Genomic DNA, 15791 nt, shown 5'->3' on the forward strand with positions numbered 1-15791 from the left:
CGCAGCTATGGATTTAGGCTATTCAACCTGAAAATGTTTTTGTAGAAGAAAGCAAAACTAAAATTAATAGAGCATTCTACCAAACAAATGTGTTTAGGTCTGGAGTTAAAAACCTTAAAGTTGGATTAAGAACAAGTGCATTTGTTCATTACTACTTTAACTAAAATAAGTCTGATGAATGGGTGGTATAAATGTCACTTAGGAAGATGCAGCTGAGAATGTGATGTCATGGCTTTTTTTTCTTTGTATAGGGAGATGTAGCTAATGAAGTAGAAACTGAACAAATACTCTATGATGCTTCAGTGATGTCATTTTCTGCTGGAAGCTATTCATCTTATGTCCAAGTGCGGGGTTCTGTCCCTCTCTATTGGTCTCAGGATATTTCAACAATGATGCCTAAGCCACCAATTACATGTGTGTATACAATATGTTATCTTAGAACTTGTACAGATGCCTACTGTCAAATCACTAGCTCTCATTAATCCATTCCATTGGACGCAGGGAATGTAAATGTTGTCCTTTCAAGTCGTAGACAAGACAAGGAATTGTTGTTTTTTGCGCCACACGCATAGCAATTGTAGGTGAAAAGAAAGTAGTGGGACATAGCAGGGTGTCAACTAGGTATCTCTTTTAATGTATAGCTTGATCAGAAGTCTATTCCTTGGACCTGTTTGGGCTCCATTATTCAATCCCTAAACTAGGTCTGATTTTTCAACTTAAGGCGGTTTTGCATAGGGTTTTCACCAGTTCCCCCTACGCACACCTACCCCCTGTTTGCAGCCTGGCAATAAAATTACAAGGATTATAGAACCACAATTGTACTCCCCCTTTGGAATTATTTGCCCAACATTTCCTTACCTTGTGCTTCCATAAGCCTTGCTAGTTTTCATTTCTATTTTATCATTTTAAATGGGAGTTCCAGGTTCTTTTTTTTCCTTTTTCTTTTTTTTACTGTCTCTTAACAGTCACGGGTTAGGAATAAATATATATTTAACAAAAGGATAGCAAGCAAAGAATTTCATCAGTCTGAAATAAACCAAAAAAGTGTCTTTCTCCCTACGTTGTAATTTATTTACAAGTTTATTAAGCTTGCTAAAACTTCATAGTGTGTGCTTGACACTGTAGTCAAACGCTCCATCTCTATACCAGCCTGAATATTTTTGGAGACTGCTAAAACTAGGTACATTTAGTGGTGCAATTCCTAATAACAAAATACTTTAATCACAATCCAGCTAATAATAGTAGTTCCTTTTTCTAGTGGATCAGGCTGACCCCTATGCACGTGCAGCTGCTCTTCATTTTGATCAGATGCTCCAGAGGTTTGGCTCTCCTATCATAATTTTGAATCTTGTAAAGGTAAGGCATGGTTTTATCTTAATTTATTTGCAACATTCATTAAGCTAATGAACTTTTCATGTATTCATTTCTTTGTGTTCATTTCTCAGAGAGAGACTATTGAAATCAAGATGTTGGCTCTTAGAAGAGCAGTGTTTAACACTTAAGATGCAAAGTAGGTTTAATGATAAGTTAGTGTATACAGTGATACTCAAGCTTTTGAAGTTAACAGACTTCATGAAAAATATATCTGGTAACAATGCAGCTTCCACCTTTGATTTTAATTTGCAGATAATTATATTTTACTGCTTTTATTATTATACTGTTAAGAACATTGCTTTATATATTCTAATTGCTTGAACATTCATCTGGATCCAAGCTACATTTACTGAAGATTCCACTGCCTTCTGTTGGTTTAGAAAGAATGCTGATTCTTTCCCTATCCCTTCTCCTAGTCTAGTCCCCATGAAAAGCAGCAACAAAGGATCTTCCAAGCTTCTGAAGCCCGTTTATAGGGGGCGAGTAGGCTTTAGGCCACTTTTGAGGTGTCAGCAAGTGCCTTTTCCATATAACTTACCAGTGAGCCAGTTCTTCCCACTGAAGTGCTTAAAATGCAGTGGAATAATCTGTTGAACTGTCACATGATGTAAGGAGTTTCAGTGGTTGCTCATGAGAAATCAGGCAAACGCAGAACTTCTAAACACTAAGTTCTTATTGGCAGATATTTACAGTGGAGCTAAAATAAAGACGTCCTGCTCATCCCTCTGCAGAGTCCAGGAATGTCCTTTCCGGTTCTTTGCCCAACATAAAAGGCGCGGGATCCTGAACCCCCGCCTCCCCCCTCTATGTCCTTTCTCCCTGCTAAAATGGGGTGACGGAAAGGGTCCCTCTCCCCCTCTTCCCGCTTGGCGCAGAGGCTCTCCATCCCTGCCACAGCCCCTGCGCGCACTTCCTGCCTCCATTTCCCCCTCCCCACTGGAAGAGTGATCGCTTCCTCCACTGGGGGAAGATGACGAGCTGCTCAGCGGAGACGGGGTTCCTGATACTGAAAAAGCCCCGGGACCGCTTCCAGCTCCAGCGAGGGCGGTTTCCTGACACATGAAATAGAGACTTTTGTGCCCTTTTGTAGGTTTCAGCTATGCCCTTTGGTATGAAAAGTGCTTGAAGCACTTATGTAAGGTAAAAAATGTAAAGGACCCCTGGACAGTTAAGTCCAGTCAAAGGCGATTATGGGTTGCAACACTCTTCTCGCTTTCAGGCCAAGAGAGCTGGCATTTGTCCACAGACATTTCTGGGACATGTGGCCAGCATGACTGAACCGCTGCTGGCGCACAGAGGACCATGACGAGTGCCAGAGCACACAGAAACACCGTTTACTTTGCCGCTGCAGTGGTACCTATTTATTTACTTGCACTGGTATGCTTTCAAACTGCTAGGTTGGCAGGAGCTGGGACATAGCAATGGGAGCTCACCCCGTCGTGCGGATTCGAACTGCTGACCTTCCAATTGGCAAGCCCAAGAGGCTCCGTTGTTTAGACCACTGTGCCACCTGTGTCCTAGCATTTATGTGGCACAGTTTCTGGATATCTTTATCCTGTTTGCAAACAGATGGTACAAATCCCCCATCCTTGTGAAACCAGCCTCCTCTCCTCTTTCAAAAATCTAAATGTCTGCAGGTGCCATATGTACACTATCTACAGACCATCTGCAGTGTTTGACAGCCTTCAACAAATGATGCATAGACATAACTTAGTGAGTGCTGATGTGAAGGAGAATTGTGCTCTGAGGAAGCTTGCATGGTTCACTGCACTCTTCCTTGAAGATCAATCCAACTTTCAATCCAAATCTTAAAAGTAAAATTGGAGTCCTAATCCACCCCCATTCATGATGTGTGTAGCATTTTTAGGCATTGTGTGCCAGTGTTTTATATTTGGGGTTGTAAGCACTTCTGCTAGAACTCAGTGGCTAGCATAATTGTGGTATCCAAATAAATAAAGTAAAAATAATGCAAAAGTCATTTTGGAAAGTGAGGGCTCATTCTCAAACCAGCTCAACTCTGACAGCTCTTTTAGGCAAAATCTGTCTAAAACTACTTCATTAGGGAGTAGAATTTTTTTTTTTTGCTCTTCCCAACAGTAATCTAAAGCATATAATACATTTTGCATTTTCTTTCTCATAATAATAATATAATAATAATAATAATAATAATAATAATAATAATAATTTATACCCTGCCCATCTGACTGGGTTTCCCCAGCCACTCTGGGCGGCTCCCAACAGAATATTAAAAACACGATAAAACACCAAACATTAAAATTTTCCCTAAACAGGACTGCTTTCAGATGTCTTAATTTACAAAATATCCTTTTGATCTGTGTAGAACATAAATTGGACTGAAGGAGCTGTGTCTTGGGAATAAAATAAATCAGGCTACCAAAATAGTTAATTTGTTTTCACTTGCATTGTTCCAGGGCTCTTTCAGAACAGCTGTCAACAGCCAGTTCAACACTCCAAAATGCATTTGCCTAACAGGATATGCAAGTCCCATAAGAGTCTTTCAGCACCCCTCTTTCTCCATCTCTGTCAGCTTCTATTAGTGGATCCTCCTGGGAGAAAATAATATTAGTACCATTATTTCAATATATTGTAAAGCTAAGTTAAACAGATATACTGTATGTGAGGCTCTACATGAGGCTTCTAAACAGAACAGGGCACAGCCAAAAGGAAAATTAATGTGTATAGAGGTGAGCAATTTTTAACAACCAAGTTTTTAGTGCTTGAGTTCAAATAGTAAGTTGTAAAAGACTGGTGTTAGAAAAAGGGCAACTAGTAAAACGTTTCTCTAGTTGCCAAGACTGTGGTGCTCTAGAAGGAGCTAAATCTTGGAACTTATGTAACATTCTAGGTAAAAATATTTCAGGATACCTTTACAGAAGTTTGAAACTCTGTAGCATTTCAAGAAGCAGTTGAAAAATTCCAAACCAGAGTTGTGCTAGCTTTCCTTCCCTGCATCTGAAGGAGGAGGGGTGCCATAAAGAATGACTAAGCTGTTTGTCGGCAGGAACTTTTCATCTTGAGTGGATAAAACTAGAAAAGATGTAAGGCGACTCTCTGATCAGTGTCAACCACTGGCAGCAATGTTTCTGCCACACTCCAAAATCCCTCATGGGATGGTCAGTAGAATCACTGAGTGCATAGCATCTGTGCATCGTTGATTGGCTGCCTAGATAGACACATTTTCTAGGCAGTGCAGTCACGGGCAGATTACACGCACATGGCATGCTCAGAGCATTAGGGTGGAAGCAAAAGACTGTAGGGACAAGAGTTGATGATTCATATGTGTTCTCTTTAAATTGCTGTGCCCAGCTTGTAGAGGAGATCGTGGACCCAAGCCAGGTGCTTCTTGTCATAGCTCTTTAGAAACTGGAAGAGATGGGGGAAAGTGGCAGATGAGACCAAAAGATACATTATAATGATGAAAACAGCTGGAAAATAGGAAAGCAACAGATGGAAGAAGTTTTCATGCTATCATCAAAATATTAATACAAATTTCTTTATAAGACCAGGTGCTTGCTTGTGGGTGTGCTAACTCAGCATTAAGTCTTTTGGAAAGCAGACACTTTCTTTGGTACTTTTTTTTTTTTTTTAACAAGATTTTATTAGCATTTTCATAATATAACAAAAACCCAACCCCACACCTACAAATACAAAAACAAATACAAATACACATAAAGTCAGGATTCTTCTTATTTATATACCTTACAAACAAAAAAAAATTTCTAGTTCCGAATCTTGACGCTTGACTTCCCCCCCTTTTCACCTTCGGTTTTACTTCAATATACTATTTCCTTAACAACTTTTCTCTATAAAAAGATTTAACTTTACTTAAAACAAAAAAGAAAACATACTTTTCTCTATCTTAACATTATAACCTAAATCATTACCAAATATTCTTATAGCTAAACTTATTTCTTCTGTCCTTTATCATGCTGCTTTTAACTTAAAGTTCCATATCTCCTTACTTTAAAATACTTATAATTAACAGACTTCACACTCCGATTTCAGATACCATGACAGACCATTTAGATTATACATTTAATACTTCAACCCACGCCCCTTCTGTCCATTGTCTTTTTCTGTCTTTCTCCAAAACCAAATCTCCAATTGCCTTCCTCTGAGTGTCCACAGTTCCAGGCATCATCCACAGCAAACCCAGCATCGAACCTCAGGGCGTTCCTCATCTGCATTCTGGGCTCCTCCGTTTCCTTTTCTCCTTCTTCTTGTAAAAATCTTAATTCCATGTCCCATGCCCCCGAGCTGCCACCTCGGAGACTGGATCTTGTAAATTTTCCCATTTCAGATTCCTTTCCCCGGATTTGCCCAACCGTTTCAGACCATTCTTCAAACGCCCCTCCAGCTCTTTGCCAAGGCTTGATTCCATTGTGTAGAACTTTTGAAAAGCCTCCTCTGTGGAAAGTACATCCTTTTTATGAATAATTCCACTCAAGACTTGTAGTTTGCGATTAAGCAATTCCATCTGCAAAACGGTGAGCCTTTCCTCATCCTGTAGATCAGGGTTCGATACCAGTGCAAGCGCAAAGGCCAGCATTTTAGAGAGAGGGTGGGTATCAGATTTCCGTTCCTGTCTCTTCCTTCCTTTGTTTCAGTTTTTTCCCACGACACACCAAATCGCCGCCATTTCTCCGAAGCCGGAGTATAAAGACCAAAACTTCAAACGGAGATATTTTTTCCCCGGTTAACCCCCGAAGGGAGATCTCAACAGACTCAGTTTTCAAATTCCAAGTACTTTCTATTGATTGTTGTAGCAGCAGTCACTTAAAGGGTTAATTTCTTTCACCTCTCGAAGGGAGGGAGGGGCTGCCTTTCTTCTTTCCCCCAGATCATTCCAAGAATACAAAGAGTCAATCAATTACTCACAGCCTCTGGGTTCTTAACAGCTCCTTAATCACAGGTAGAACTTAGACGCTCATCACAGGCTTTGCCGCCGCATTTTCATCCCGGTTGGGGCTTCTCCCCTATAGCCCGGCTCCGTCGTCCCTTCACCCCCACTCCCCCTTTACAGGGGGAGCGGGGGAAGGGTTCGGAGCCACAACGGGCACAGCCGGGGAGCCCAGGGTGAGACGCTCTTCCCGCACCCCAACCGGAGCCCCGCTATGCGGCTGCAGGGCTCCTAACCCCCGGAATGAACTGGGTGCTTCGCAGCCGAAGCAACCCACGACCACCCATAATGGCGTCAGCCGCCGGAAGTCTCTTTCTTTGGTACTTTATATTCTTGAAAGCAAATGACACCTAAGGAATAAAAATCCACTTTTCTGTTCAGACAATTCCCTTATCTCATTTATACTTTCTTTCTGGTGCTGGTCATTCTGCCTTAGTATGTTAAATATGTCAAGCATTCACTGTATTTTTTAAAAAGCTATCCAGACATCTAGCCATACATAGTGCATCCTGAATTGTGGCAAATCTTTATGCCTGTTGTATACAAAGAATAAGAGCAGCAAAAATTTCAATGTTTCAAGTCTATCCTTGGAAAAGGGTGACCTGACTCATATTTTTTAGACCTATTTTAAATTGCACATCATTTAAATTATTATAATTATTCCAGTACCTGAACTTTCATATATTAGTTTTTCCCTCTGCAGTTCTTGTATTATGACCTACTAGTCATAGAAAAGATGTGATAAATAGTGTGTGCTATTTATAACGGACTGATTAGTGCAGCCCTATTTAAAAGCTTTGAGCGAAAGGCCTGCTGAATAATGCCATGGCTTGATTAAGCCAGATGCTGTTCTTCAGTATTGTATCAGTGTATATTATTGTTATTTACCCCCTTGGGTTAATATGACCATGATGGTCAAAACAGCAACAATAATAAATGGAGAAGAGAGTATCCCAAAAGGTAAACATAGACCAGCCTTTGCCCATTAAGTGCAACTGAGTTGACTATATAGGCTTTGTGTGCCTTAGTGTCTTGCATGGGCTTATTGGGGGCAGAAAGTTGACTGCCCTGTGCATGCATTTGTTGTCAGGATGTGAGGGACATTTCTTCTTCTTCTTCTTCTTCAAAAAATCACCTTGATCCCTGTGCCACTGACAGAAGATGCTGCTAGATCAAAGAGCCTTCTGTCAGAAAAAAGACACAATTTGCAAACAACTTGGGATGATGAGGCAAATAATCTCCTTGGAAAACATTCTGGCAAATAATACTGGGATGTTTTTTAAAGGTACAAAAAAAAGAAGAAAGGTTTACACTGACAGCAGTTTGTAACATGTTTTAGGTGCAAAATTCAAAGCTTTCTCTGCATTTTTGAATTCAATACGTGTTAAATGTCTACAGTGGGAAGTCATGATTACATGAACAATGTGAAAAAGTATATCCCTAATTTATTGTTTCCCTTTCCACATCACTATTTAAACAAGCAAATGCATTTTTTTTTAAAACCCCTCATTGGTCTGAAGAGAACGTCCAAATACTTGAATTAGAAAGCCTCTCTGGTTGATTAGCAATTGATTCAATTCTTCCTCACATGAACAGGATAATATTTCCCCTTCCCCCTACACACAAGTGGTAAGAGAGCATTAATTTTAACATCCTAGCATTGAGCACCCACAGGGAGACACATTTTCAGCCACACTACAGAAGCCCTGTGAATGATTCACATGGCAGAGTCATGTGAGCCTGGATACACAGTATACTTCTAAACTCAATCTAAAAATACAAGAGCCACAATGATTTTGTTCCCTGTTATGTCTAATGTTGTTTACAACAGCCTCGTGCTTGGCTTCTTAAAGGCCATTTTGAATTGGGGTGTGTGTGTGTTTACGTTTTAGTCATTGGATTTATACAATTGAAACTCTGGCATTTCATGAAACGTGCAACAATGGTGAAGTAAGGACAAAAAAGAAATTTAAAAACCTATTCGAAAGTGTTACTAATTATGGATATTATCTAGTCTTGGACTGATGAAGAGGATTTATGATAAAGAGCAGCCTCTTGAAAATCACACTAAGTTAATACTTCAGTATATTTTGATATCAGAAACACTGCAAGTTGAATTACAGCACAATAGTTGTATATTCAAATATAATTTTTTTCTTTCTTTTACAACTCCAAGTATGGATTAATTTAATTTATTGAAGTATTTCATAAAACATGCTTCCTCTAATTTTGTATGGAGAAATGTTTTAACCATGGGTTGAATACAATGACTGTGAGAGTGGAAAGCAGCTGGGCATGCAGTGGAGGCTGTTGCACTAGGGCTACTGAGCACAGAGCTGCCAAGGAGAATCTCAAACAATCTATAATAATCCCCAGTCTCAAAAAATACACTTTTCTGCCCCACAGACATTTTATACTTTCATTTGAATGTAGAGCTTTTCCTGGAATGACTTATTTCAGTCTCCTGTTCTCTGGCCAAACAACTCTCTGCACCACTTAGCCAATGCCAATCACAGAGTATTGCAGTAGGTAAGAAGTCCCTTCTGTGTGTCGCCAGAAATTATTTAATGAAAATTTGCAAATAGCTCTTGGCCTTAAAATAAATTTATGTTGCTCAGGCATCAGTTGCACTAGTAGTTTCATCCTTGGGTGGTTACAGAGGCCATTTATTCACCCACTGAGGGACATAGAAGGTAAGAGAAGACAGCTTACTTCCCTAAACATTATGGTTGTCCAATAAGATGTGCCATTTCTGCCTTCAGCTCCAGGTTAAAAGGTCTGAGAAGAGGACTGCTGTTCTGCTTCTGGCACCTCTACAAAGCACTTCATTAGCCTTTTAGTTTGGAAGGGTCAGTTTTCTCCTTGGTCCCAATTACCTAGAGGACTATACTTAATAGGACTTGAAAAAAATCTGTCTTAAAAAAATATTATGACTATGTGTTAAATTCTGAAATTCCACCTCACAAAATTATTATTATTTTCCCTTGTTGTCTACAGACTCAGGCTGGTGACTCTTAATGTGGAAAGGAGCTAGTCTCCTTGCCTGTTCTAATCTTTCTTCAGATTGTTTTATCTCAAAAGCATTACCATTATAGACATTGAAAGGCATTGCCATCATAGACACGTATTTTTATGATATTAGATCATTTCAGGAGGGAACTAAAAGACATATAAACCTACATATTAGTCATTCTGCATACTGACACTTACAGTACTTCCATTGGCCTGGTTCACGTGGCACAGTAAGCCAAGCTATGGCTTACCAGGACATAAATAATTGGGCAGGCTTCTGGAGAGAAGCTCACAGTCACTTTGTTTCCCTTGGTCCTTTGTGTTTCCTACGGTGTGCTGAGCTAAGCCAAGGCTTGATTAAACAATACCCAAGCCCAAGAGCCTGTTCAGCAGCTGGGCTTTCATAGCTGGAGTCAGTCAGGCACACCTGCCTCCCAGGCCAGGTGGAACAAGGCCTGCAAGCCAGGGAGCAGGTCTTCTAAGATTCACAGCCAAGGTGGAAGATCTAAGCTGAGGAAAGGATAATCCTTGAGTTTGTGGTATATATGACAGACTTGGCTGGTATACACACTTACAAGGGGCATCTGAGTAGACATGCATAGGACTGCCCAGGATGTGACATTAGTTGTGTGTTATTTTTACAGTTTGTTTTCCATAAACTGTGCTCAAAAGCCATATATTTGCAAATGCCATTTGGGTTTGGGGTTAGGATGTGGAATTAAAGTCCAGCTCATTACACTTGTTTCAGATGGAAAGCCAGGATAATGAGGTTTTAAATAGGTGAGATTGCTATTTGCATACACTCTTCTTGCCACAGAATAGTGTTTCCACCCTGTGAGTGGGTGAGGAGTGCATGGGAAATTGTAATAACTTTGCATGTCTAATAGGCCCATACATTTGTCAGAACTCAGGATTTCCCCAAGTGTAGCTGACATTTCTTATACTACTTGCACTTCTATTTCTCATAGCAACATTATCACTTGACATCACTGCAGAAAAAGTGTAGCTTAATACTTAAGGAGTATTAAGGAGATCATTTCTTCCTAGCCGCATGCAACCTAACCTCTCATCACAGAGGTACACCTGGCACTTTCATGACATACTTTCCATTGTATCCTAAATACACACCTTGACCTTTGACACTTGATACATATATTTAGGACCATCCAGTTATTTTGATTGCAATCTGTTCCAACTGTTTTTAATACTGTATTTTAAGCATGTCTTGGGATCTCATGATGAAGGGCAGATGCATACTCTAAAAAATAATAATATATGCTAAACAATAGTGACTCTTCTTTTTTTGCATTGATACATGTGCTCACAAGATCCCTTGCCTTTTTAACTGAGTGAAATGAACAGATTTTTCTGTCAATTTAGGGAGGCTTGAGACAGTGATTCTCTTCCATTATCTTGCATCTGTGATGATCCCCAGAAAGGGCTGCCTACACTTTGTGGGGGCAGAAATAAATCCTACCCTGCTGTATCATTACAATATTTGTGTTCTCTTTTTTGTTCAGAGTTAACATTACTTGGTGTATGTACTACCATGATCAGTTAATTTTTCCCTTTTGAAGGAACGTGAAAAACGGAAACATGAAAGGATATTGAGTGAAGAGCTTGTTGCTGCTGTGACGTACCTCAATCAGTTTCTACCTCCTGAACATGCAATTGTATATATTCCATGGGACATGGCCAAATATACAAAGAGGTGTGTGTTTTATTACTAGAGCAGCACATGACTCCAGATGTTAGTTGGGACAGAGGGAACTTTGTCATAACTCTCTTCAGAGTGCATCTTTTGTGGAATGTAAATGAACTGTGTCATTTGTGTTAATTGGTACTGTTTGGAAATCAAGCCAGCCAGCCTTGCATTTCAGAGGCTCTTTGCTTAGACTTTAAAGTACTTCATGGGTGGAATTCACATTGTGCTATTACAAATGTTCAGTCTGTGCAAGTATTTCAGCTTATCCCCCCCCCTTTAGTGTTATGCCCCATGGTAGCTATATTGTGTTATACCCTGCTCCCCATGGCAGCCATTTTGTAACTGTTGCCCACAGCACTTTCTCAAAATTCCAACTGTATCAGATAGTCCAAAAAGGATTGTGAGTAGTTTTACATGAGGTAAAACTAACAGAGTTGTTTGATTGTTTGTGATCCCTTCTTCTGGAGATGCTGTAAGAGGAATGGGAGACTCTGGCCTTCCAGATGTTGGTTGCACCAACTCCTGTCATCAGCGCTGGAGGAAGCCTTTTGGCTGCCCGGGGCGGCAGCACGGAGGCACCCCCCCTGGGGGTGTGGGTGTTGTGACATCACGACGATGGATGGACTACGCATGTGTGGAAATGGCACACATGCCCAGTCCATCTGGGCCGGCGCTGCTGCTCCCGCGGTGAACGGGCGAGCCGCCGAGCGAGCGGCAGGTCGTGGGGCTGCCCTGGCCATAAAGCACGGACGGGGCCGCCCCACAAGCCGCCGCTTGCTCGGCGGCTCGTTCGGTCACTACGGGAGCAGCAACGCCGGCCCGGATGGACTGGGCATGCCCGGAAATCCGGGCATGCACAGTTCATTCAGCTGGCGCTACTGCTCCTGTGGCAACCAGGCAAGCTGCCGAGCGAGCGGTGGGTCGTGGGGCTGACCCGTCCGTCCGTAAAGCAGTACAGGCGGGTGCCGGGCGGCAGGGCTCGGTTTGTGGGAGGGGCCGCCGAGTGTCACCCCCCTCCCCTGGAACACGGGGCGCTCCGCCCCCTATGCCCCGCCCTTCCTACACCACTGCCTGTCATGGTGTCTGGCTGATGAGAGTTATCAGTTCCCCATCCCTTTTCTATAAAGATGATTTTGCCACAGAAAAATGAAAGTAGTTAACAGGTTATGCTTTTATTGATAGTGTGTTTCTATCTTCTTTTAAACTTCAGTTAACATTGCTTAGGGATACAGTGCATGCAGAGTGCAGAAGAGGCTGGTGCTTATTGAAGTGTGTGTGTTTTTTAGATGTTCTTCCACGAGGGTAAATACAAACATGTCTTCAGTGTTTTGCTTTTATTTCCATCTAGCAAACTGTGTAACGTCCTTGACAGGCTGAGCGTTATTGCAGAGAATGTAGTGAAGAAAACTGGGTTCTTGTAAATCGTCCCTGCTTCCTACTGTAGTGTCTTGCGCCCAGATGAAAGTATGTATGTGGGAGAATGCTCTCCTGTGTATAATTATTTTAAAAGATTTTTAAAATAGTTTGAAATCCACATTCATTTATACCGATGTAGATCAAATAGAAAAGTATACTCCAGATATTTCATAACAACAAGGGGTCATCAATCTCTTTTTTGTCATACAATAGTTTTTTTTTATTATTTGTGTTGTGAGCAAATCTCCTATACCTTTAATTTTTATGCTTTCTTGCTTTCCTGGAGATGATAAACGGTTCTAAGAACATTAATTGAAGGTTATTTTAAGCAGAAATCAGCTAAGCTTTTCTGGCTGCTTCAAGAACACCACTTTTATGGTCCTTTTTAAGTATAGTAAGCCAAAAGTTCAAATCTCATTATTGTGTTTATTCATTACAACTATAACCCACCTTTCTTCCATGGAACTCAAAGCAGCATACATGTGGTTTCCAAATGGTTTTCAAGCCATGCACAGACCAGATCCTGGACCTGCTTGTCATAGCTGCTGTATTCTGTGCTTTTGAACCTTGCCCCAAGTTCCTAATGAATAACTAGTATGAACTAATTAGGGAATACATGAAGTAGTTTATCATGTACAGTGGGTTTCTCTGAGTGATTTTTAAATCTTGGCAGCTATCTTGCCCCCTCTAAACTCAAAAGCCAGTTGAGCACTGAGTGCTGTTAGTTTTTTTCTTCTTCTTTTTCTTCCTGATATTTTATTGGGACAATATTTCAACCCTGGAACATCTGCCAAAATCCAATTGTACCCCAAAATTAGGCTGGGAAATGCCTTCTATATTGGTGCCAAACGAAGATTGCTTTCCAGCCTAGTTATTGCACTGGCGGGTGAGAGATCTTTGAGCAGAAAATGTCCCTCCTCAGCTGCAGTCTTCATTAAGTGCACACACAACCCAAAATGCAATACCCCCAACAAGCCCCATAGCTTGGGGGGGTGATAGTCTGCATGTTTACACAGTATCCATGTTACGCATTTCAGCTACAGCCCCACCCACTTTTGTTTTGACACCCCACCCAACATCAACATGCAATCCTCAGACAGAAAAAACATGTCCCTTCACCCTTACTTTTAGTTTAGGGATGGGGAATTTGTGCCCCTCTAGAAGTTGTTGGACCTCAACTCCCATCAGCCCCCATCTAGATGGCCAAAGGCCAGGGGATGACGGGAGTTGCAGTACAACAATATCTCGAGAGCCAAAGGAACATGACAGTTGCAGGCTGTCCAGCAAACCTCTCAAGACTATGTGTGTTTTTAACGGAAATCTAGCCACATCAAAGTCCATGGGGTTAAAGAGCTTCAAAGCCCAATCCTTATAACTTTCCTGGTTTTGCAGCCATGGCCCATGCCGCTAACCCCAGAGTTCTGCCAGCAGGCAACGAAAGAGAGTGAAGAGACTGAGCTTTAAGACTGCAAAGGAAGATCTGAGCTCCCCGGTTCTGCTGCAGGCTCCACTTCTGCCATCTCTGCATCTGGGCCAGCAGTCCCCCCCCCCCATTCTTCTTCTTCTTCTGCCGCTTGCCACTCTGGGCATTTTTATTTGGACCTGGAGAAAGGTCAACCTGCATTTCTGTCTTCTCCTTTGTGGAATGGCGGATTTGCTTCAGCAGTTTCCTTTCTTTTTCCCAGAGAGGGTAATGTTCACTCGGGAGCTAGAACTACGTTTCTTTAGGTGATGAATGGTGATGGGCCCCTCATCCACCACAGCACCTACAATCCGGTGCTTCTTCCTCTTCTGCTTGCTAAGGACGCGGCGCCTTTTGAAAAGGTTTTTTTTTGTAGCTCCTTTTGGGGCCAGTTGATTTTCTAGTGGCTCCCATGCTTCACCCATGTGACGCCCTTCTCCTGAGTGCTGTTAGTTGAAGTCTTATTGCAATATTTGTTAAAACACAGTGCTCTTGTATGCTGTGGATTGTCTCTGAAGTCACCTAGGGTTTCACTAATGCCAATTTTGTGAAGTCCATCAGGATACAAAGGTTCCAGTCCAAAGAAAGCTCATCATGTTAAGTCCCATGGAAAACAATGAGGAAAAATTGCTTGGAACTTAATTGTTCCATTAAATGGCACTTAAGTGTGACTAACTAGCTTTGATTCATGGTTGAAGAATTCTGATTATTCCGGGGGGATAAATTTATTATTTCCCTGGTCAATTGTTTTTAAATCTATGGCACTGTCAGTGTGCCATTGAAACTACCTACCTTTGTTACATGTGATAGTTTGTCATTTCTAGGTAGACAAAGGACTTCCTTAATTATTCATTTATTAATAAAAACATCACATGGAAGGAGAAGAGAAATCTGAATTAAATCTTGCAGCCCAGCTCCTGAAAATGAGCTCTCCTCAAGCTGCTTTAGCATAAGAGGCAAAATACAAATCTTAAATGTGTGTAACAAAAAAGACTGCACTTGTAATGCTTGATTTTTTATTACAATTTACAATTTAATTTGAGACTGCTTACACAGTTATTGATCCTACCACATACAATTGCTTGATTCGGCTTGTTAATAGATTTTTATGTATTATTCAATGGTGTATAAGCCATTAATATTAAAGGGTATTTTTTAATATTTACAGGCAATTCATTTATGTTGGGATGTAATGAAACCTGTTCTTGGGGAACCATTTGTCTTGAGACTTGAACGTCTATTCCATTACAAAGTATACAGAATAATTTATATGCTAATGGAAATTTATATGCTAATGGAAATTAGCTATGTGGAAAGTACTTCCTTCAGGTGAAGTGTGGGTAACAATTCTCTTGAGTGAACTGCTTTCTTCCAAAGAAGAAAACTTCCTACCCAAACTGGGCCTTTTAGTCCTGTAATATCAGCCTTGGCTTCCCATACAAGGTTCAAACAAGATTAGTAGCATTTTCCCTTCCCTCCGTGCCATGATACCAAGTGCCCTGGTTGTAGGGTAACATTTTCTGTTTAAGCATTTCTATGAAAGAACTGAGGCCTACTTGTACACTTAAGCGTATAAACTGCACTTTAAACCAAAACTGACCTATACTGAGCTTGACTGAAGGCTAAGCATACGCTATTTGTTTCTAAATTGAATTTTCCAAGTCTGCACTTTGACCTTTGTCAGTGTTTGTAGAACTATGCATTACATTTCACCCCCTTCCCAAAATGCAAGGTAATTTCTGATTGATGTTTACTGTAGCCGCTTCAGGTTTCCTTGCTAGAGCAGAGCTTCAGATTCCTATAATTATCTCTCCAAGGATTCAGCTCCAGAGTTGTAAATGTCTATAGGATTATCTCCCGGGGTTATGGCTTTACTGACTGAGGGCAGATTGATCATAATT

General features: G+C 41.0%; 2 protein-coding genes across 2 annotated transcripts in view; one reads left to right on the top strand and one right to left on the bottom strand.

The window, feature by feature from the left end:
- Positions 1 to 15791, top strand: part of FIG4 (FIG4 phosphoinositide 5-phosphatase) — a 59435-nt gene that overhangs the window by 24051 nt on the left and 19593 nt on the right. The window contains 4 exon segments of the mRNA XM_033145386.1: positions 252 to 414; positions 1259 to 1356; positions 10885 to 11018; positions 12361 to 12480. Of these exon segments, the coding sequence (XP_033001277.1) occupies positions 252 to 414; positions 1259 to 1356; positions 10885 to 11018; positions 12361 to 12480 (515 nt within the window).
- LOC117044509 (uncharacterized protein C11orf98-like) lies at positions 13673 to 14315 on the bottom strand. The gene is given in 2 exon segments (XM_033145327.1): positions 13673 to 14102; positions 14105 to 14315. Coding segments are annotated over 2 exon segments (516 nt in total). The 3' UTR covers positions 13673 to 13797.

Source organism: Lacerta agilis, chromosome 3 (assembly GCF_009819535.1).
Source record: "Lacerta agilis isolate rLacAgi1 chromosome 3, rLacAgi1.pri, whole genome shotgun sequence".
Taxonomy (NCBI): domain Eukaryota; kingdom Metazoa; phylum Chordata; class Lepidosauria; order Squamata; family Lacertidae; genus Lacerta; species Lacerta agilis.